Genomic DNA, 22,974 nt, shown 5'->3' with positions numbered 1-22,974 from the left:
TTGCAGATAATTTTTATTGAATTCAAATTCCATTATCTGCCGTGGCGGGATTCGAACCAGGGTCTCAGGATTACTAGTCCAGACTAAATATGCCACCGCCTCCCTGTTATTTAGGGGCAAGTTGTTGCTTTTTGGAACTCTGCAAGATCCCTGCTCTCCTCCAATTCTGGCCCAGTGTGCATCCTGGACTTTAATCCTTGGTGATCGTTAACTCAGCTGCTTAGGCCCTGAATTCTCAAATCCGTTGCTACATCTCTCTGTCATTCTCTCTCTGCCTTTAAGACAGTCCTTAAAACCGACGTCTGCACCAAGCTTCTCTTCCTTTCTCTGACTATGTGTTGTTCTGACTGTTTCCCACTTGTCCTTGCTGCATTGTGTCTCCCTTTTTATCTCTGTGCTCCTGTCAAAAATGAACCCTGTGTGTTGGGGGTGCAGAGGGATTCCAGGCCCTGTATGCATTAAGTTCCTAATGCCCAGTCACATGGTTGATATCATACACTTTCTTATATTGCTCAAGCTTGCAACACTCACTGAAGACATTCCACCCGGATCTGAGGCAGCTTTGAATACAGGTAATATTTGAAACAAGTCTTTGGAATGGAATTTGTGGGACTTATGTAATTGGTGCAGCAAATATTTCCTGAGTGGAAAATTGTTGCTTCCAAGTCTGAACGTTGTGGAACATTCGCAATAACTCCTCGAGCTGCTCCATTGTTCAACAAGATCATGCCTGATCTTCAACTCAGTGCCACTTTCTCGCACTATCCCCATATCCCTGAATACCTTTACTATCTAGAAATCTATCCGTCTCCATCTTGAACATACTCAATGTCTGTCCCACCATAGCCCTCTGGAGTAGAGAATTCCAAAGATTCATCACCATCTGAGTGAAGAAATTCCTCCTCATCATTGAGTCCCTACAGGGCAGAAGGAGGCCATTTGGCCCATTGAGCGTGCACCGACAACAATCCCATCCAGGCACTACCCCCGTAACTCCCTATATTTACCCTACTAATCCTCTGACTCCAGGTGGCATTTCAGCATGGCCAATATACCTAACCCACACATCTTTGGACTGTGGGAGGAAACCCACGCAGACACGGGGAGAAAGTGCAGACTCCACACAGACAGTGATCCAAGGCCGGAATTGAACCCGAGTCCCTGGCACTGTGAGGCAGCAGTGTTAAGCACTGTGCCGCCCCTTAAAAATCAGGAGTGCAGGAGTGGCATCTAAGCCCTAAATGGCCTGCCCCTTGTTCTGAGTCTGGTGTCCCCTGGTTCTAAACCCCCAGCCAGGGGAAACATTCTTCCTACAACTCTGTTGAACCCTGTAAGAATTGTGTGTACTTGAATGAGATCACTTCTCATTCTTCTAAAGTAGAGAGAATACAGGCCCTGTTTCCTCAATCTTTCCTCATACGACCATCCTGCATCCAGTGATCAGTCGGCTGAACCTTTGTTGCTTTCCCTCTATGGCAAGTATATCCTTTCTTGGTAAGGAGACCAAAACTGTACACAATATTCCAGGTGTGGTCTCACCAAGGTTCTGTACAATTGCAGCAAGATTTATTTACTCCTATAATAAAGGTTATTTGCCTTACTAATTGCTTGTTCCTCCTGTATCTTAGCTTTTAGTGACTCATGAACAAGGACACCAAGGTCCCTTTGGACATCAACAGTTTCCAACCTCTCACCATTTAAGAAATATCCTGCATTTCTGTTTTTCCTACCAAAGTGGATAACTTCACATATTCCATCTGTTCTTGCCCACTCACTCAGCCTGTCCAAATTCCCTTGAAGCCTCTTTGCATCCTCCTCACAATTCCTGCCAAGTTTTGTGTCAACAACAAACTTGAAAATGTTACATTTGGTCCCCACATCCAAATCATTGATGATAAACAGTGAATAACTGAGGGTCGAGCACTGATCCGGGCAGGTGTACCGCCAGTCACGGCCTACCAACCCAAGGATGATCCATTTATTCCTGCTCTCTGTTTTCTGTCTGTTAACCAATTCTCAATCCCTGCCAGTATATTCCCTATGATGCCATGCATTCTAATTTTGTTTACTAACCTGTGTGGTAAACCTTATCAAAAGCCACCTGAAAATCCAAGTGCACCACATCCACAAGTTTCCCTTTCTATTCTGCCAGTTACATCCTCAAAAAACTCCAACCGGTTTGTAAAATGTGATTTCCCTTTCATAAATCCATGTCAATTCTGCCCAATCCTACCATTGTTATCCTAGTGTCCAGTTATTGTTTCCTTTATAATAGATTCTAGCAATTTCCCTGCTACTAAAATCAGACTAACAGGTCTGTAGTTCCCCGTTTTCTCTCCTTCCTTTTTTTTAAATAGTGGGGTGACATTTGCTACCTTCCAATCTTCCAAGAACTGTTCCAGAGTCTATAGAATTTTAAAGGATGGTCAACAAATGTGTTGCTATCCCGACAGCCACCTCCTTCAACACTTCAGGATGTATGTCAACAGGTTCAGGGGACTACCAACTTTCAGTCCATTCATTTCTCCGGCATTTTTTTGCTAATAATTTCTTTCAGTTCCCCATTCTGCGAGGTTTTTTGCCTCAAGCACTTGTTTAGTTTCTCTGCCTTTTCCATATTCCTCATTACAAATTCTCCAGTTTCTGCCTGCAGTGGTGCCCACGTTTGTCTTTGCTAATCTTTTCCTTTTTACATCCCCATGGAAGCTTTTCCAGACCATTCTTTTTATGCTTCTCGCCAGTTTGCTTTCATCTTCTATTTTCTCTTCATCCATTTCTTGGTCCTCCTTTGCTGACTTCTAAAATGCTCCCAGTCCTCTACGATCCTCTGATTGCCTTCGAACTTAAAGTAAATCTCCATCACGTTATGGTCACTCTTCCCCAGAGGCTCCTTTGCATAGATCATAAGACCCTAAGACACAGGAGCAGAATTAGGTCACTCGGCCCATCGAGTCTGCACCGCCATTCAATCATGGCTGATATTTTTCTCACCCCCATTCTCCTGCCTTTTCCCCATAACCCTTGATCCCCTTATCAATCAAGAACCTATCTATCTCTGTCTTAAAGACACTCAATGACCTGGCCTCCACAGCCTTCTGCGGCAAAGAGTTCCACAGATTCACCACTCTCTGGCTGAAGAAATCCCTCCTCATCTCTGTTTTAAAGGATTGTCCCTTTAGCCTGAGGTTGTGCCCTCTGGTTCTAGTTTTTCCTACTAGTGGAAATTCCTACTAGTCCATGTCTACTCTACCCAGACCTCGCAATATCCTGTAAGTTTCAATAAGATCCCCCTCATCCTTCTAAACTCCAACGAATACAGACCCAGAGTCCTCAACCGTTCCTCATACGACAAGCTCTTCATTCCAGGGATCATTCTTGTGAACCTCCTCTGGACCCCCCCCAAGGCCAGCACATCCTTCCTTAGATATGGGGTCCAAAACTGCTCACAATACTCCAAATGGGGTCTGACCAGAGCCTTATACAGTCTCAGAAGTACATCCCTGCTCTTGTATTCTAGCCCTCTGGACATGAATGCTAACATTGCATTTGCCTTCCTAACTGCCGACTGAACCTGCACGTTAACCTTAAGAGAGCCTTGAACAATGACTCCCAAGTCCCTTTGTGTTTCTGATTTCCTTGTGCAACGAAATTATTAATTAGCCTTTTCTCATTACACAATACTAGATCTAAAATAGCTTGTTCTCGAGTTGGTTGTTCAACATGGTTCTCAAGAAAGCCCATCTTCAATTCATCATCCACAGAATTAGTGCTAATCAGGTTTACCCAGTCTAAGTGTAGATTGACCCTCCGATCTCTCACACTTGGGTCCATGGTGTGATTGCTTCCTGGTAACTAACTTTTCCCCCTCTGTGTAGCGGAGTGTTTATAGCTCCGCCTTCAGCGCAATGACTCCGAGTCAAAGTTCCTCTAACCACGGACGCTACTGCTGATGTGTCCAAGACCCACCCATCAAAATGTCTCTTCAATTCTGTACTGTGGGAGTGCTGCAGTGTCAGAGCTGAGCTGTTAAATTGAGGGTTGTCAGTGGATATTAAACATCCTGTGGCCAGTATTTTGAAGGAGAAAGGGGGAGAGATCTCTCTGCTGCCCTGCCCAAAAAGCTCACCCTGCAACCAACATCACAAAAGTCACATTGCTGTGTGTTGGATCTTGCTGTGTGCAAATTGGCTGCTGCTTTTCCTACACCACAACAGTCACCACGCTTCATTGGCTGTAACATGAGATCGTGAAAGGTGTCTATAAAGGCCACTTTCTTTATGTGGTGTGGGTGTGAACTCCGTTAGCTACCATCTGTGCTGTTCTGTGGGGGAGAGTTTTAACCTGACCACCCCCCCCCCCCCCCCCACTCCGCCTCCCCCCCACCAAAGACCCCTCCCCCCGCCCCTCTCATGTTGCTTTGGTGCTTTAAGCAGTGTTGCTGCCAAGGCTCGGGGCAAAGAGTGGACGTTACCACTTCTGTGATCCTGCACTTGGCCCAGCAGCAAAGAAGACTTCAGGAAATGGGAGAGGGAGAAAGCAGGCCAGACCCGCACACTGGCTCCCTTTATCAAACTGGGTGAAAACAATTTAAATCAGCGATGGGCAACTTAGGCTGGCGAATGGGCCGTGTGAATGGACCTCCTTCATCTCAGCGGGCCGCAAGATCAAAACTGGGAATGTCACCAACCATAACCTTATGAATAAGATTGAATTAATGCATGCTAAATATTTCATACCAAGTTATAGCAAGTGCTTAGTCATTCATATATCAATAGAACTGTCATCAACTTCAAGTGGTAAAAACAAAAGAAATATTTGCGTTTGGTTAGATGAATAGGGAGTGCACAGCTCTCTCAGTCAGTATTTTTATTTATTAGTATCACGAGTAGGCTTACATTAACACTGCAATGAAGTTACTGTGAGAAGCCCCCAGTCGCCCCACTCTGGTGCCTGTTCGGGTACACTGAGGGGGAATTTAGCACGGCCAATGCACCCTAACCAGCACGTCTTTCGGACTGTGGGAGGAAACCGGAGCACCCGGAGGAAACCCACGCAGACACAGGGAGAACGTGCAGACTCCACACAGACGGTGACCCAAGCCAGGAATCGAACTGGGTCCCTGGCGCTGTGAGGCAGCAGTGCTAACTACTGCGCGGTCAGCGCACACACCTCACTTCATGTGTGTATCATTTCAGTTGTACCAGTAGGGAAATGCTGCACAGATGGAAATCAGTGGGATTTGGCAGCCCAACACGTGGGCAGAAGTCAACAAGATGTTTTGTGTGGGTACTCAGTACCCCGATGGACCTCGTGTGGCTCTGAGCCGCAGGTTGTCCACCCCTGATTAAAGCCATAAGAAGCTAAACGAATCACATTGTTGGAATTAAACTGTGATTATAATTGGGGTGGAATTGTTTCGATAATGTCTCCCCTTCCCCCTTCCTCCTTCCTTCTCCTCTTCATCTCTCGTTCGAGTACAGTTCCAAGTCCACTGGCATCATACGTGAGTGGCTCTTAATGTGGGAGGCTGGGTGATGAGTATTTAACTGTGGAGGTCATAGAATCTCTATGGTCTCTATGGGCGGCACGGTAGCACAGTGGTTAGCACTGCTGCTTCACAGCTCCAGGGACCTGGGTTCGAATCCCGGCTCGGGTCACTGTCTGTGTGGAGTTTGCACATTCTCCTCGTGTCTGCGTGGGTTTCCTCCGGGTGCTCCGGTTTCCTCCCACAGTCCAAAGATGTGCGGGTTAGGTTGATTGGCCATGCTAAAATTGCCCCTTAGTGTCCTGGGATGTGTAGATTAGAGGGAATAGTGGGTAAAATATGTAGGGATATGGGGGTAGGGCCTGGGTGGGACTGTGGTCGGTGCAGACTCGATGGGCCAAATGGCCTCTTTCTGTACTGTAGGGTTTCTATGATTTCTATGATTTCAGAAGGAGGCCATTTGGCCCATTGAGTCTGTACCAACCACATCCCACGCCCAGGCCCTATTCCTGTAACCCCATGTATTTACCCTAGCTAGTCCCCCTGACACTAGGGTCAATTTAGCATGGCCAATCCACCTAACCCGCACATCTTTGGAGTGTGGGAGGAAACCGGAGCATCCGGAGGAAACCCACACAGACACGGGGACAACATGCAAACTCAAGACAGACAGTGACCCGAGGCCGGAATTGAACCTGGGTCCCTGGCGCTGTGAGGCAGCATTGCTAACCACTGTGCCGGCCTTGTGTCATCAGACAGCTTAGATTGTCACTCAACAATATCTACCCTTGAACACTTTCAAGAGGGAGTCACTGGATAGCAAGAGGCAAGCGAATCACTGATTTATTTGTATGTGTTTCTTTTCTCCTCCCCAGAGCCCCAATAGTAACCCTGACTGTACGGAGTTGAGCTAACTTCACAGAAACTGGAATTCAAAGCCAGAATCGTCTGGTGTGTGCAACGCTGATTGTCGCTGGTGGGGCAGTCGCCCCATAGGCCACTGGGGAGCGTGAGTTAATTTTTACTTCCTATAACCTTGCTTTGCTGTGACTGTTCTCTCACAGCCAATCAAATAAAACCCACCTTTGATGACGAAGGGTCATCCAGACTCGAAACGTTGGCTCTATTCTCTCTCCACAGATGCTGTCAGACCTACTGAGATTTTCCAGCATTTTTCTGTTTTTGTTGGCACACCTTTATATTCATAGAATCTACATTGCAGAAGGTGGCCATTTGGCCCATCGAGCCTACACCAACAACAATCCCAGCCAGACCCTATCTCCATAACCCCACAGATTTACCCTCCTAATCCCCCTGACACTAAGGGGCAATTTAGCACGGCCAATCAACCGAACCCGCACATCTTTGGATTATGGGAGGAAACCCGAGCACCCGGAGGTAACCCATGCAGACACGGGGAGAATGTGCAAACTCCGCACAGACAGTCACCCGATTCTGGAATCGAACCCAGGTCCCTGGCGCTGTGAGGCAGCCCTCATTTTGGATAATTGTTTATCAGATAATGAATTCAGATATTGTTTCAGATAACCTGTGCATCAGTTGCATTTCTTATCTATAGGCCCAAAGTATTGGAACCCATGAGGCTCATTTGATCGAGGCAGTGAAGAGTTGCGTCACACAGACCGGAACTTAGCTTCCAAACTCCATCTCGACTTTGCATTGAGGTGACTGATCTCAACCGTGGCCAGGAATACAGACTCCCGTAAACTGGCCTCAGTGCCTGTGAGTTCGCAAAAGGACCCCCAGGTCCAGTCCGCTGATCTGTGCTAGGCTTCAGCCAGAGTACTCCATCTAATTCTGGCCACAATTCATAAAAGGATGTCAGGGCCTTGGAGCGGAGAATTCAAAACATAGAAGATAGGAGCAGGAGGAGGCCATTCGGCCCTTTGAGCCTGCTCCGCCATTCATCACGATCATGGCTGATCGTCCAACTCAATAGCCTAATCCTGCTTTCTCCCCATAACTTTTGATCCCATTCGCCCCAGGCGAATTCCACAGGCTCACCACTCTTTAGGTGAAGAAATGTCTCCTCATCTCCATCCTAAATGGTCTACCCTGAATCCTCAGACTGTGACCCCTGGATCTGGACTCCCCCACCATTGGGAACATCCTTCCTGCATCTACCCTGCCTCGTCCTGTTAGAATTTTATAAGTCTCTATGAGACCCCCCCCCGCTCCCTCATTCTCTGAACTCCAGCGAAACGATCCTAACCTAGTCAATCTCTCCTCATCCATCAGTCCCGCCATCCCCGGAATCAGCCTGGTAAACCTTCGCTGCACTCCCTCGAGAGCAAGAACATCCTTCCTCAGAAAAGGAGGCCAAAACGGCTCACAATATTGATCAGAATGGTGCCAGGGATGCGGAACCTCAGTGAGAGATATTGGGATTGCTCACCTTAGAACAGGTTACCTGGTGGGGGGGGGGCGGGATTTGAAAGAAGTGCTCCATGTTTGGAAGCAGAGTGGATAAGGAGAAACTGTTTCCACTGTCAGGGGGCTCAGTAACCAGAGGCACAAATGTGGGATAATAGTGCAAAAAATGGAGGAAATGAGAGTTTTTCTTTTGACTGCAATATTTCGACTGGAATGATATGCCTGAAAATTTGGCGAAAATAGATTCAAAAAGAACTTGGATAAATAAAAAAGGGGAAAATAATTGTGCAGCCAAGGGGAAGAGGCAAGGAAGTGGTACTCAACTTATCAAAGGGCTGGCACAGATACAATGGGCCGAATGGCTTCTTTCCATATTGTACGATTCTATGAAGTGTATATGTGTGGGCACTGTGTAAAGAATGGGTCAAGCCTTGTCTTCAAGTGTCCCCCATAGCCCTGGCACTCAGCGCCGAGGCTTACATAGGAAGAGTGGACAAGATAACCCCCTGTCCCTGGTACTTGTACCCCAGCCAGAAACAGTGATCAGGATGACTCCGGATGAATCAAAAACAGATTGTTGGAGGGAGGAAAGAAAGGGATGTCCGTTATCTTTATTGAAAAAGGCTTACGGAAATGACAGACCAATGCTGGTCCTTACAAAATAGATCGGCTCTCACAGGACTGGAACCAGCAGCCTGTACCGGGTGGGTGGACCAGCAGCTGATTAGCGACGGGTCCGTCACCCCCGTGATGAAGTGGATAACCAGTAACAATGGCAGCACCTGCTCTACTGTAACACATTCAAACATCTTAACATAGCACTTGAATGAGGGGTTTGAAAATGGATATGGATGGAACAGATTTCGCTTCCTCCAGTGCCCTATACCTCTTGTATCATGTCTCAGGGTCATGATACCCCATGGTTTCTGAACCCACACTTGGGGACGTTAGTATCGTGGTAATGGATTAGTAATCCAGTGGCCTGCCTAGAATGGGGATCCAAGATCCATCCTGTCCATTTGAAGTGCTGTACTGGCTGGAATCAGCTAAATGCAGTACAGACCAAGGATTGAACCTTGGATTTTATGATGAGTGTAGATTAATCTAGAAGGAACGTGGAGAAAGGATCTAGTATTTGGCAGCCATCGGATCACCTTATCGCTACTCTCTCTCTCTCTCTCTGTACCCTCTCCTGTGTTCCTACATGTGATTGATTCCAATGAGGAACAAGTTAACTGTCCTCATCAACCATAAAGAACATTAAGAGCTTCAAACATGCACTTTGTAAGGAACAATCTGCTGTTCCGCTAGAGTACACACTGACCCTGGTGTGATTTGTTATTCCAATAATCTGCAAGTCCAATTTAATAGGCAGCCAGTAGATGTACAGATCTGCTGTGTGTCACGCCTGCAGTTGACTTGGCCACTCTGAATGATGCTGCCAGTTTAGAAATAAACAATTGCATTTATATAGCATCTTCCACAACCTTTGGACGTCCCAAAGTGCTTTGTAGCCAAAAGAATAGAATGTAGAACAGTGCAGCACAGGAACAGGCCCTTCGGCCCACGATGTTGTGCCGAACATGATGCCATATTAAACTAATCCCTTCTGCCTGCCCTGGGTCTATCCCTCTACGCCTTCCTTACACTTTGGAAGCATAAACGCAGTTGTGGTGTTCGAAATGTGGCAGCCAATTTCTACACCGCAGTACAAGCAGACAGTCTGATTTTTTTTGGTGATGTTGGTTAAGGGATACTCTGGAAAAGTGGATTTTTTTTTACATTGATTTAAGAGGTCGGATAGAGCCTTGGTTCTAACATCTCACCAGAAAGGTGGCACCTCTAGGTTTTAGCAGTTGTTCAGTACTGCGCCAGCAGTGTCGGCCTAGATTATGTGCTTGAGTCTAAGGAGGGACTCGAGCCCTCAATCTCCTGGCATACTTGAGCGATGGTCATGTGCTAAAGCTTCTGAGATCTGGATAAGGCGGAGGCACAAAGCTGAGGTTGATTGGCCATGCTAAATTGCCCCTGAGTGTCAGGGGGATTAGTCGGGTAAGTATGTGGGGATAGGGCCTGGATGGGATTGTTGTCGGTGCAGGCTCGATGGGCTGAATGGCCTCCTTCTGCACTGTAGGGTAATTAGTAGGGTAAGCTTTACTTGTGACACTAATAAAATAAACTTTAAACTTTTACTTTTGGTGTAAAGGTGCTTCGGGGTTTAAAACCGTAATTGTATCACCATTAAGGGAGGCCACAGTGGTTAGTACTGCTGCCTTGCAGCACCAGGGTCCCCGGTTCAATTCCAGCCTTCGGTGACTCTGGAGTTTGCACATCCTCCCTGTGTCGGCCTGGGTTTCCTCCGGGTGCTCCGGTTTCCTCCCGCAGTCCAAAGATGTGCAGCATCGGTTGATTGGCCATGCTAAATTGCCCCGTGGTGTCAGGGGGATTAGTAGGGTAAGTACGTGGGATAATGGGGATAGGGCCTGGATGGGATTGTTGTCGGTACAGGCTCGATGGGCTGAATGGCCTCCTTCTGCACTGTAGGGATTGGGTGACTTCAATTCCATCAGTTTTGGGCTGAATTCCAAGCCCGACCTCCACCTCAGAGATTCAATCACCAGCACCTATTGAATCTTCATGTCACTGGCGTTAGAGCTTTGTCACAGAATGTGTAGCAAAACAAACATGTTTGAAGAAAAAAAGCTGTTTAACCTTTTTGCTTCGACGGAGCAGTTAGTTTATTTGAAGCCCACACGCCCACTGATCTGAACAATCTCCTCCGCACAATGACGAGAATGGGAAAAGTCTAGGAAGTGTCATTGAAAATCCGGGTGAAATCCCATTGAAACTTCCCGGGAAACGTGCAGGCACGTATCCCAAACATGGAGTTTCATTTGGGTTAATATCCACGGAACGTTGCTCGCGAGTGACCCAGTGCAAATAAGGAGGTTAATGTTTAACTCTGGCCTTCACTCATCTCAAAGAAAATATGGTAAAAGCTTACAGATCTTAACTAGAGTATTTTAATCCCCCTGCCCCTCCCTAACTACCCTCCGTCCCTACCCCAAGTTTACCTTTTCTGTTGCCCCGTTTCTTGCCCATTGGTCACCTTGCTGCATGTGGGCAGCATTACGGTTAGTTTGTTTTAAACTTATGACACTAATAAATAAAGCTAACACTGCAATGAAGCTACTGTGAAAATCCCCTGGTCGCCACACTCCAGCACCTGTTTGGGTACACTGAGGGAGAATTTAGCATGGCCAATGCACCTAACCAGCACAGCTTTTGGACTGTGGGAGGAAACCGGAGCACCCGGAGGAAACCCACGCAGACATGGGGAGAATGTCCAGATAATAGAATAGAACATAGAATCCCTACAGTGCAGAAGGAGACCATTCAGCCCATCGACTCTGCACCGACCTCAATCCTACCCAGACCCTATCCCCGTAGCCCCATGTATTTACCCTGCTAGGCCCCTTGACACTAAGGGCAATTTAGCATGGTCAATCAACCTAACCCGCACATCTTTGGACTGTGGGAGAAAACCAGACACTGACCGTGAACCAAGGCGGGAATCGAACCCAGGTCCCGAGCGCTGTGGAGCAGCCATGCTAAACACTGTGTCACTGCGCCGCCTTGTCTGACTGACCGCAGAGACTCTGGTTCCAAAACTGCCGGAATCGCGTAACGTTTCTCCCAGGCCTGCAAGGTTGAGCTGATCTCCACCCTGTTCCTCCCAACCCTAGGTCTGATGGGACGCCCACATCTCACCTGCTGGGTCTCTCGGCCTTAACCCTCCCCCACCACCCCGGCATTGAACTGGGGTAAGCACAGTAAGAAGTCTCACAACACCAGGTTAAAGTCCAACAGGTTTATTTGGTAGCACAAGCCACAAGCTTTCAGAGCGCTGCTCCTTCATCAGGAGTTCTGTTCACAAACAGGGCATATAAAGACACGAACTCAATTTACAAAATAATGGTTGGAATGCGAGTCTTTACAGGTAATCAAGTCTTGAAGGTACAGACAATGTGAGTGGAGAGAGGGTTAAGCACAGGTTAAAGAGGTGTGAATTGTCTCCAGCCAGGACAGTTAGTGAGATTTTGCAAGCCCAGGCAAGTCGTGGGGGTTACAGATAGTGTGACATGAACCCAAGATCCCGATTGAGGCCGTCCTTATGTGCGGAACTTGGCTATCAGTTTCTGCTCAGCGATTCTGCGTTGTGTGTCATGAAGGCCGCCTTGGAGAACGCTTACCCGAAGATCAGAGGCTGAATGCCTGTGACTGCTGAAAAAAAGTGTTCCCCGACTGGCAGGGAACATTCCTGCCTGGTGATTGTCGAGCGGTGTTCATTCATCTGTTGTCGTAGCGTCTGCATGGTCTCCCCAATGTACCATGTCTCAGGACATCCTTTCTTGCAGCGTATCAGGTAGACAACGTTGGCTGAGTTGCAAGAGTATGTACCGTGTACCTGGTGGATGCTGTTCTCACGTGAGATGATGGCATCCGTGTCAATGATCCGGCACATCTTGCAGAGGTTGCTGTGGCAGGGTTGTGTGGTGTCGTGGTCATTTTTCACCTGAAGGCTGGGTAGTTTGCTGCGGACAATGGTCTGTTTGAGGTTGTGCGGTTGTTTGAAGACAAGAAGTGGGGATGTGGGGATGGCCTTGGCGAGATGTTCATCTTCATCAATGACATGCTGAAGTCTCCGGAGAAGATGCCGTAGCTTCTCCGCTCGGGGGAAGTACTGGACGACGAAGGGTACTCTGTCTATCGTGTCCCAGGACTGCTCTCGGGTGCTGGTGGGAACTGGCATTGTCCTTTCTATTTGTCTTCTCATCCACCAGTCGCCCAGGTGGACATCCCACGTGCAGGAGGCGGCTGCTGGTAGGATATTTGACCGTGAGGGTGTCACAGCAAAGGCCAACATTTGTTCTCCTCCAGCGCGTGTACATTTTTCAGTAAAGGTACTCCATGTGTGACACTCAACACCATGGAAAACCTTGACGGATTTTAATCCAACTACCCACCATTCTCCTCCTCCTCCTCCCCCCCCCCCCCCCCCCCCCCCCCCCGCCACCACACTGCACACTGCCCAATCTAATAGGCCTGAGGCCAGTTTTGTTGATTCATAGAATTATAGAATCCCTACAGTGCAGAAGGAGGCCATTCGGCCCATCGTGTCTACACCAACCACAGTCCCACCCAGGCCCTATTCCCGTAACCCCACATATTTACCCTGCTAATCCCCCTGACACTGGGGGCAATTTGGCCTTGCCAATCAACCTAACTGCAGTGCTTAGCGACTTGTCCAGTTGAAATCTGTTAACTCTGCAACAGTAGCTGGGGCAAAGCATAATGTGCCCTGAGTCCGCCCCAACGCTGACCTCCGCCCTTTACCCCGGTGTGCGGTGAGAGAGTTCAAATGTGATTTTTAAATGACCTGAGCAAGTGACCTAATCGTGACCCTTTCACAAACAGGGGAGGGGGGAGTCCCCAGTCAAACACGGGGGAATATTTTCCACTTTTCAGACACCAGCAGAGATGAACTTCTGAGTATATAACACAGCCGGCCTAACCATTTAATGGAAAATATAGGTCACAAATACATTTGTACACCAACTGAACCTATAACGTTGTTATCTGGTGTCCCACAGGATACATTGCTTTACTTTTTAACAGAAAACGTCTGTATGATTTGAAACTGTTTGGAACATTTGTTAAAAGGAAAGGCTTGCGTTTATATTTGCGCCTGCTGTCATCACAGGACTTTCCAAAGTACTTTACAGCCAATGATGTATTGTGAAATACAGTCAGCGTTGTAATGAAAGAAATGTGGCAGAGGGTTTCTGTTCTCATTAGTGCCTTAAACAGCAATGAGGTAAATGAATTTGCCCCACTCTTCTTCGAAATGATGCCAGGGGCAGTTGAGACTCTTCCCACAATGCCACCTTTCCTAAACTACTGGCACTGCAGTGTCAGCCTGGACTTTGTCCTCAAGTCTCTGGGGTGGCACTTGAACCCACGACCTTATGATTCGGAGGTAAGAGTGCTAACCACTGAGAGTCTTGTTCGACAATGTCGTAGTTCTTGCATGTGATTTTTATGATTTCCCAGCCCACTTGGTAGAAGAATGTTCCTCTTCTGGCAGGTATTTGCCTTTGTGGGAAACTTGGTATTTTCCCCCCTCTTACACCAGCACACACGTACAACTGAAGCATTCAGTCGGTGAGGGTTTCAAGGTGGCCCTGGTGGCGGTTTCAAAAACCTCCCAGACACCTTCCTTGTGTTTGGCCGAGCACTCCAGGTAAGCACAGGCTCTGATCCTCTCCGCCATGGCCCGGCCCTCTTCCCAACGCACCGGCTCCTTCTGGCTCTTGGCTAGTTCCTTGCGGACCCGCTGGTCACTCCTCAGGTCCCTCTTGTTGCCCACCAGCACCACGGGCACGCTGGGGCAAAAATGTTTGACTTCGGGCATCCACTTGTCCAGGTTGTTGCTCAGCGAGTCGGGGGTGTCCACCGAGAAGCAGACCAGGGTGACATCGGTGTCGGGGTAGGAGAGGGGCCGCAGACGGTCATAATCCTCCTGACCGGCCGTGTCCCAGAGCGCCAGTTCCACTGGCTTCCCATCGATCACAATGTCAGCCACATAAGTGTCAAAGACGGTGGGGACGTAACCTTCAGGGAACTCGTCCTTGCTTAACACACACAACAGGCTTGTTTTACCACAGCCACCATCACTCACCACCACCAGCTTCCTCCTCACCATCGTCATGAGCCTTCTTCCTGGATCCAAAATGTCACCCTGCTCCTCTTGCTGGATGTGAAGGTGTGAGTGGTGGAGTTGCTATTCAGTAAGAGAGCCCGGTACACCAGCAGAGAGACATTGATCGACCGTAGTTCCTTTACTCGACTCTCCATGTATGTTTCTGCGTTTTGAACGCAAGATGGAACAATCTGGGTTTTGTGGGCGGGTTGGAACGTTGACCTCCTAATTGGGTTGAACGAGTCATGGGAGGGAGCCACCACTCCCGGTGTGATAAATAATGTCAGGTGAAACGATTGGCCAGCGACAGAGAAAGGAATGACCAGCTGGGTACAAGCCTGCAGTCTGGAATTGAACTTTGTGCCTGCAGACTCTGCTCTTGAGGTGACTTGATGTGGAGATGCCGGCGTTGGACTGGGGTAAGCACAGTAAGAAGTCTCACAACACCAGGTTAAAGTCCAACAGGTTTATTTGGTAGCAAATACCATAAGCTTTCGGAGCGTGCTGCTCCTTCGTCAGATGGAGTGGTCTCTGTTCTCCAACAGTGCACAGAGACAGAAATCAAATTACAGAATACTAATTAGAATGCAAAGCTCTACAGCCAGCCAGGTCTTGAAAGGTACAGATAATGTGGTTGGAGGGAACATTAAACACAGGTTAAAGAGATGTGTATTGTCTCCAGACAGAACAGCTGGTGAGATTATGCAAGACCAGGGGCAAGCTGTGGGGGTTACTGATAACGTGACATAAATCCAACATCCCGGGTTAGGCCGTCCTCAAGTGTGCGGAACTTGGCTATCAGTTTCTGCTCAGCGACTCTGCACTGTCGTGTGTCGTGAAGGCCGCCTTGGAGAACGCTTACCTGAAGATCCAAGGCTGAATGCCCGTGACTGCTGAAGTGCTCCCCCACAGGAAGAGAACAGTCTTGCCTGGTGATTGTCGAGCAGTGTTCATTCATCCGTTGTCGTAGCGTCTGCATGGTTTCCCCAATGTACCATGCCTCGGGACATCCTTTCCTGCAGCGTATCAGGTAGACAACGTTGGCCGAGTTGCAAGAGTATGTACCGTGTACCTGGTAGATGGTGTTCTCACGTGAGATGATGGCATCCGTGTCGATGATCCGGCACGTCTTGCAGAGGTTGCTGTGGCAGGGTTGTGTGGTGTCATGGTCACTGTTCTGAAGGCTGGGTAGTTTGCTGCGGACAATGGTCTGTTTGAGGTTGTGCGGTTGTTTGAAGGCAAGAAGTGGGGGTGTGGGGATGGCCTTGGCGAGATGTTCGTCTTCATCAATGACATGTTGAAGGCTCCGGAGGAGATGCCGTAGCTTCTCCGCTCCGGGGAAGTATTGGATGACGAAGGGTACTCTGTCCACCATGTCCCGTGTTTGTCTTCTGAGGAGGTCGGTGCGGTTTTTCGCTGTGGCGCGTCGGAACTGTCGGATCGATGACAGGTGACTTGCACAGTGAATGGTTTTAATTATTGTTACGCAACAGCAAAGTGTTCTCCTGTGTTCTGCTGGACTGGAATGGTTTACAATATAAAAGCTGTGTGCGTTCTCCCTTTAACTGTCCTCCCCTCTAATTAGGGCTGTACACACTCTGAAATCTCTGTTGCCAAGCAAACTTCTTTTTTAACTCGGCCTGAATTGACCAAATTCCTTTTTTATTTGAAGCTTTGGGATTCTGGGAAAACTGGTGCTGGAATTTTTTTTTAGCGATTTGTCTGTTTATAATTCGTCACGCTGGTTTATGGGGGTTGACATTGCGGCCTGGGTGTTAGAGTGAGGCTCACTCCCTCCCACCTCGGCCTTGGAGCAAGAGAATCCGTGGGGCCGGACTATTCGTGTAGCCTCTCCCTCTCGCCCCCCCACCCCCACTCTTCTTCCCCCCCCAACCCCCCCTCCCCCCCCCCCCCCCCCCCCCACCCCACAATTCCCCTTCCTCATGAAGTATTGTCTCCCTCTGGGTCCCCAATCCCTTTCCCCTTGTCCAGTTTTCACCTTCCTCCCCCCAGCCCCTTTTTCCTTGCTAGATTTTGCTGCAGAAAATCGAGCCGGAATCCCTGATTCCGTCAAGCAGAATCAAACTGTTTTGATTCCTAAGTGCCAGGATCAAGAACACTTGAAAGATATTGATGACGAGCACTTCATCACTGTTGGTTCTACGCTGCTTCGCCTATTTACAAAGTCTGAAAAATTGTCCCTTTGTGTCCCAAAATCATAGAATCCTACCGTGCAGAAGGAGGCCATTCGGCCCATCAAGTCTGCACCAACCACAATCCCACCCAGGCCCTATCCCCATAACCCCATGCATTTACCCTAGCTAATCCCCCTGACACTAAGGGGCAAATTAGTATGGATAATCCACCTAACCCGCCCATCTTTGGACTGTGGGAGGAAACCGGAGCACCCGGAGGAAACACACGCAGACACAGTTTATAAAAACTGATTATTTGGGTGGAATCTCGTTACTGTCTTTTGGAGCTTGCCGTGCGAATTGGTTGCCACTTTTCCTATGTAACTTACGGACATACTCATTAGGAGCAAGTGTAGGCCACTCGGCCCCTCCAGCCTGATGCGTCATTCAGTAAGATCATTGATTGTAACTTCAAGTCCACATTCCCACCTACCCCGATAACCTTTCACTCCCCCCCCCCCCCCCCCCCCCCCCGTTAATCAAGAATCTATCTCACTCTGCCTTAAAAATATTCAAAGAATCTGCTTCCACCGCCTTTTGAGGAAGAGAATTCCAGAGTCTCATCACCCTCTGAGGGGAAAAAAAATTCCTTCTCACCTCTGTCTTAAATGGGCAACCTCTTACTTTTAAACAGTGACCCCTAGTTCTAGATTCTCCCACAAAGGGGAACATCCCCCCCCCCCCCTATCGATACCCCTCAGGTCTTGCACGTTTCAGTCAAGTCACAGTGATCAGCACTTTGTTGGTGGTAAAGGGCTTGGTGGCATCCTGAGATTGTGAAAGGCGCTATACAAATGCAATTTCTTCCCTGTATATCTCAATCCGGTGTGAGGCAGTGAAAATTTTGAGGCAAACTCCAGGGTATGTTTGGATAGCCTAACTAGCCTGAGGAAATTACATTTGCTACATGTGCGGGGACACGCGTGCATGCACACACGCATGTGCACGCACACGCATGCACATTAAAAAAAAACATCTTCAGCATGTGTTTTGTCAACTATCCTAATATCTCCTTATGTGGCTTGGTGTCAAATTTCTGTTTGGTTCTCACTTCTGTGAATTGACTGGGGATGTTTGACTGTTAAAGGTGCTGTCGAAATGCAAAATGTTTGCCCAGTTCCCCAACCCCAGCACAACTGACCATGTACAGGGAGAGGAGACAGCGCTAACCCTTCTATCAATTAAAAGGAATATCCATTTGACATCTTGTAACGTAACGCTCTTTGATAATAACTTAGCAGCAGCTTGGGTATGAGTTTACACTTCTGCATTTGCCAATTGTCAACAGCAGTCACAGAAGCACCGGGGTTCCAACAGACAGCTAATAACTGCTTCCATTGTGCACTTCCTTTTATTTTCATTTCCCTTTTCACCATCCAGCCACACGACTGTGAAACCTCCAACCGCAGCCTCATGTTTCTGGATTTTCAGGCCAGGCACAGATTACGACTTGCCGGGGTCCTTGTCCCTCCCATAGCAATAGAAAAACAGCACAACCTGTGAGACACAGAAAACAAATCACCAAGAACAAAATGTCTGATTTGGGTCCGAACCCTGACCTCTCCCAATCCCCACCCCGATCTCTTCCCCCCCCTTTCCCCTGCCCCCCTTTTCCCTGCCCCCCTTTTCCCTGCCCCCCCTTTTTCCCTGCCCCCCCTTTCCCCTGCCCCCCCTTTCCCCTGCCCCCCCTTTCCCCTGCCCCCCCCTTTCCCCTGCCCCCCCTTTCCCCTGCCCCCCCTTTCCCCTGCCCCCCCTTTCCCCTGCCCCCCCTTTCCCCTGCCCCCCCCTTTCCCCTGCCCCCCCTTTCCCCTGCCCCCCCTTTCCCCTGCCCCCCCTTTCCCCTGCCCCCCCTTTCCCCTGCCCCCCCTTCCCCTGCCCCCCCTTTCCCCTGCCCCCCCTTTCCCCTGCCCCCCCTTTCCCCTGCCCCCCCTTTCCCCTGCCCCCCCTTTCCCCTGCCCCCCCTTTCCCCTGCCCCCCCTTTCCCCTGCCCCCCCTTTCCCCTGCCCCCCCTTTCCCCTGCCCCCCCTTTCCCCTGCCCCCCCTTTCCCCTGGCCCCCCTCCCCTGCCCCCCCTTTCCCCTGCCCCCCCTTTCCCCTGCCCCCCCTTTCCCCTGCCCCCCCTTTCCCCTGCCCCCCCTTTCCCCTGCCCCCCCTTTCCCCTGCCCCCCCTTTCCCCTGCCCCCCCTTTCCCCTGCCCCCCCTTTCCCCTGCCCCCCCTTTCCCCTGCCCCCCCTTTCCCCTGCCCCCCCTTTCCCCTGCCCCCCCTTTCCCCTGCCCCCCCTTTCCCCTGCCCCCCCTTTCCCTGCCCCCCCTTTCCCCTGCCCCCCCTTTCCCCTGCCCCCCCTTTCCCCTGCCCCCCCTTTCCCCTGCCCCCCCTTTCCCCTTGCCCCCCCTTTCCCCTGCCCCCCCTTTCCCCTGCCCCCCCTTTCCCCTGCCCCACCTTTCCCCTGCCCCCCCCTTTCCCCTGCCCCCCCTTCCCCTGCCCCCCGTTTCCCCTGCCCCCCCTTTCCCCTGCCCCCCCTTTCCCCTGCCCCCCCTTTCCCCTGCCCCCCTTTCCCCTGCCCCCCCTTTCCCCTGCCCCCCCTTTCCCCTGCCCCCCTTTCCCCTGCCCCCCCTTTCCCCTGCCCCCCTTTTCCCTGCCCCCCCTTTTCCCTGCCCCCCCTTTTCCCTGCCCCCCCTTTTCCGTGCCCCCCTTTTCCCTGTCCCCCCTTTTCCATGCCCCCCCTTTTCCCTGCCCGCCCTTTCCCCCGGCCTCCCGCCCTTTCCCCCGGCCTCCCGCCCTTTCCCCCGGCCTCCCGCCCTTTCCCCGGCCTCCCGCCCTTTCCCCCGGCCTCCCGCCCTTTCCCCCGGCCTCCCGCCCCCTTGCCCCCGGCCTCCCGCCCCCTTGCCCCCGGCCCCGCCCCCTTGCCCCCGGCCCGCCCCCTTGCCCCCGGCCCTGCCCCCTTGCCCCCGGCCCCGCCCCCTTGCCCCCGGCCCCGCCCCCTTGCCTCCGGCCCCCCACCCTTTCCCCCGGCCCCCCACCCTTTCCCCCGGCCCCCACCCTTTCCCCCGGCCCCCCACCCTTTCCCCCGGCCCCCCACCCTTTCCCCCGGCCCCCCACCCTTTCCCCCGGCCCCCCACCCTTTCCCCCGGCCCCCCACCCTTTCCCCCGGCCCCCCACCCTTTCCCCCGGCCCCCCACCCTTTCCCCCGGCCCCCCACCCTTTCCCCCGGCCCCCCACCCTTTCCCCCGGCCCCCCACCCTTTCCCCCGGCCCCCCACCCTTTCCCCCGGCCCCCCACCCTTTCCCCCGGCCCCCCACCCTTTCCCCCGGCCCCCCACCCTTTCCCCCGGCCCCCCACCCTTTCCCCCGGCCCCCCACCCTTTCCCCCGGCCCCCCACCCTTTCCCCCGGCCCCCCACCCTTTCCCCCGGCCCCCCACCCTTTCCCCCGGCCCCCCACCCTTTCCCCCGGCCCCCCACCCTTTCCCCCGGCCCCCCACCCTTTCCCCCGGCCCCCCACCCTTTCCCCCGGCCCCCCACCCTTTCCCCCGGCCCCCCACCCTTTCCCCCGGCCCCCCACCCTTTCCCCCGGCCCCCCACCCTTTCCCCCGGCCCCCCACCCTTTCCCCCGGCCCCCCACCCTTTCCCCCGGCCCCCCACCCTTTCCCCGGCCCCCCACCCTTTCCCCCGGCCCCCCACCCTTTCCCCCGGCCCCCCACCCTTTCCCCCGGCCCCCCACCCTTTCCCCCGGCCCCCCACCCTTTCCCCCGGCCCCCCACCCTTTCCCCCGGCCCCCCACCCTTTCCCCCGGCCCCCCACCCTTTCCCCCGGCCCCCCACCCTTTCCCCCGGCCCCCCACCCTTTCCCCCGGCCCCCCACCCTTTCCCCCGGCCCCCCACCCTTTCCCCCGGCCCCCCACCCTTTCCCCCGGCCCCCCACCCTTTCCCCCGGCCCCCCACCCTTTCCCCCGGCCCCCACCCTTTCCCCCGGCCCCCCACCCTTTCCCCCGGCCCCCCACCCTTTCCCCCGGCCCCCCACCCTTTCCCCCGGCCCCCCACCCTTTCCCCCGGCCCCCCACCCTTTCCCCCGGCCCCCCACCCTTTCCCCCGGCCCCCCACCCTTTCCCCCGGCCCCCCACCCTTTCCCCCGGCCCCCCACCCTTTCCCCCGGCCCCCCACCCTTTCCCCCGGCCCCCCACCCTTTCCCCCGGCCCCCCACCCTTTCCCCCGGCCCCCCACCCTTTCCCCCGGCCCCCCACCCTTTCCCCCGGCCCCCCACCCTTTCCCCCGGCCCCCCACCCTTTCCCCCGGCCCCCCACCCTTTCCCCCGGCCCCCCACCCTTTCCCCCGGCCCCCCACCCTTTCCCCCGGCCCCCCACCCTTTCCCCCGGCCCCCCACCCTTTCCCCCGGCCCCCCACCCTTTCCCCCGGCCCCCCACCCTTTCCCCCGGCCCCCCACCCTTTCCCCCGGCCCCCCACCCTTGCCCCCGGCCCCCCACCCTTGCCCCCGGCCCCTCCCCTTTCCCCTGGCCCCCCCTCCCCCCTTTCCCCTGGCCCCCCCTCCCCCCTTTCCCCTGGCCCCCCCTCCCCCGTTTCCCCTGGCCCCCCCTCCCCCGTTTCCCCTAGCCCCCCCCTCCCCCCCCGTTTTGAGTTTGTCTCAAGCCGCTGCCTGTCAGTGTGAGCTGCTGCCCTGCGTTGACGTGGCGTTGCTCACCCCGTTGCCCCTCACCTACCTGGAACTAAAATGTAAACACTGCTGGGTTTCGATCCATTGGGAACGCAGAAACAGGACATGTTGTGAAAGGAGCAGAGTTGTGTCAGTGTCCGGAAGGAGAGAAGGCAGGTTAATGACGGGGGTCCTTTTTATTTCTCAATATTGTTTTTCCAATGTGGGGGGCGGCGGGGGGAGGGGAAAGGAAGAGAACAGGAAGGAGCCGAACCCAAAAGATTGGCCTTTCAGTCAGGGATGGTAAAAATCACGCAATGTGACGAGGTGTATTCTTTTTCTTGACATCCAGAAGCCTCAGCTAAACAGTTTTGTCAGGGGTTTTGCAAAAAGTGTCTGAATTTCAGATCCTGCAATCCAAAATCATAAACACTTCTGTTCCTTCAGTCCGCTTCACCGCTGATGAGACAGGCACCTCCCTCCATTTTCCTTCATTTTGTTATTGGGGGCAGGGGCAGAGAGGAGTGGGAAATGAAAAAGGCATGGTGAGATAATGACTGGTTAATAACCCATTGGCTTGTGGTCGTTCCCCCGTCCCCCCAGTTCCCCCCCGTTCCCCCGTCCCGTTCCCCCCCCCCCGTTCCCCCCCCCCCCCCCCGTCCCCCCTGCCAAAAGGGCCTCAATTTTAAAAATTCAATTTCCACCCCCCCCCCCACACAAAAAAAACATAAGGGATATTCCTTTGAATTATAACAAAGGAATTTGCTATTCTAAGTTTGAATCGGGTGACCTTTACTAAGATGAACTTGTTTACTAAAAGGTTCAGCTTGCAATTTACATCAGAATTCTGCAAAATTATTAAATTCCCAATATGAATCCAAAATGAATTGTAAACGAACTCCCTCGCATCTTGGGTTTAGAGAAAGAGAGAGGGAAAGAGAGAGGTGGGGGGGGGGGAAGAGGGGAAAGTGAGAGGGGGGGAGGGAGAGGGGGGAAGAGGGAAAGAGAGAGGGGGGGAAGAGGGAAAGAAAGAGGGGGGGAAGAGGGAAAGAAAGAGGGGGGAAGAGGGAAAGAGAGAGGGGGGAAGAGGGAAAGAGAGAGGGGGGGAAGAGGGAAAGAGAGAGGGGGGAGAGAGGGGGGGAAGAGGGAAAGAGAGAGGGGGGGAAGAGGGAAAGAGAGAGGGGGAAGAGGGGGGTGGAAGGAAAGAAAGAGAGAGGAGGAAGAAAGGAGGAGAAAAGAAAGGGAGAGAGAGTAGGAGAGGGAGCGACAGTGGGAGAGAGGGAGAAAGAGGACTTTTTGTGAATTGAAGGTTTATTTTCTGGTTGAAAATCCTTCAAATTAAATAACAACTTGTTCACTCTGGAGAGGTTATTTGTGTTAAATAAAGATTAATGACTTGTGGAAATTGTAAATGTGTTCCCCGCCCCCCCAGTAAAACTGACCGATTAATATTTAATGTTAAAAAGAAACACATTTGTCGAGAGAAGATTTCA

General features: G+C 52.2%; 2 protein-coding genes across 3 annotated transcripts in view; one reads left to right on the top strand and one right to left on the bottom strand.

Annotated features, from left to right (window-relative positions):
* The first annotated feature begins 6,386 nt into the window (after positions 1 to 6,386).
* The window catches only part of LOC144509409 (pumilio homolog 1-like), a 140,923-nt gene continuing 124,335 nt past the window's right edge, over positions 6,387 to 22,974 (top strand). Inside the window, exon 1 of one of the 2 annotated variants that reach the window (XM_078238252.1) lies at positions 6,387 to 6,494. The gene's annotated coding sequence lies outside the window, so the exon portion shown is untranslated. The remainder of the gene's footprint in view (positions 6,495 to 22,974) is intronic. The other variant, XM_078238238.1, reaches the window with a different exon arrangement.
* Positions 12,975 to 14,832, bottom strand: LOC144509406 (ras-like GTP-binding protein Rho1). Its single transcript, XM_078238234.1, has one exon. It carries the CDS (start codon positions 14,649 to 14,651, stop codon positions 14,067 to 14,069), a length of 585 nt encoding a protein of 194 aa, XP_078094360.1. The 5' UTR covers positions 14,652 to 14,832; the 3' UTR covers positions 12,975 to 14,066.

Source organism: Mustelus asterias, chromosome 21, assembly GCF_964213995.1.
Source record: "Mustelus asterias chromosome 21, sMusAst1.hap1.1, whole genome shotgun sequence".
Classification (NCBI taxonomy): domain Eukaryota; kingdom Metazoa; phylum Chordata; class Chondrichthyes; order Carcharhiniformes; family Triakidae; genus Mustelus; species Mustelus asterias.
The sequence above is the reverse complement of the archived record's forward strand: the minus strand, read 5'-3'. Positions and strand labels throughout refer to the sequence as shown.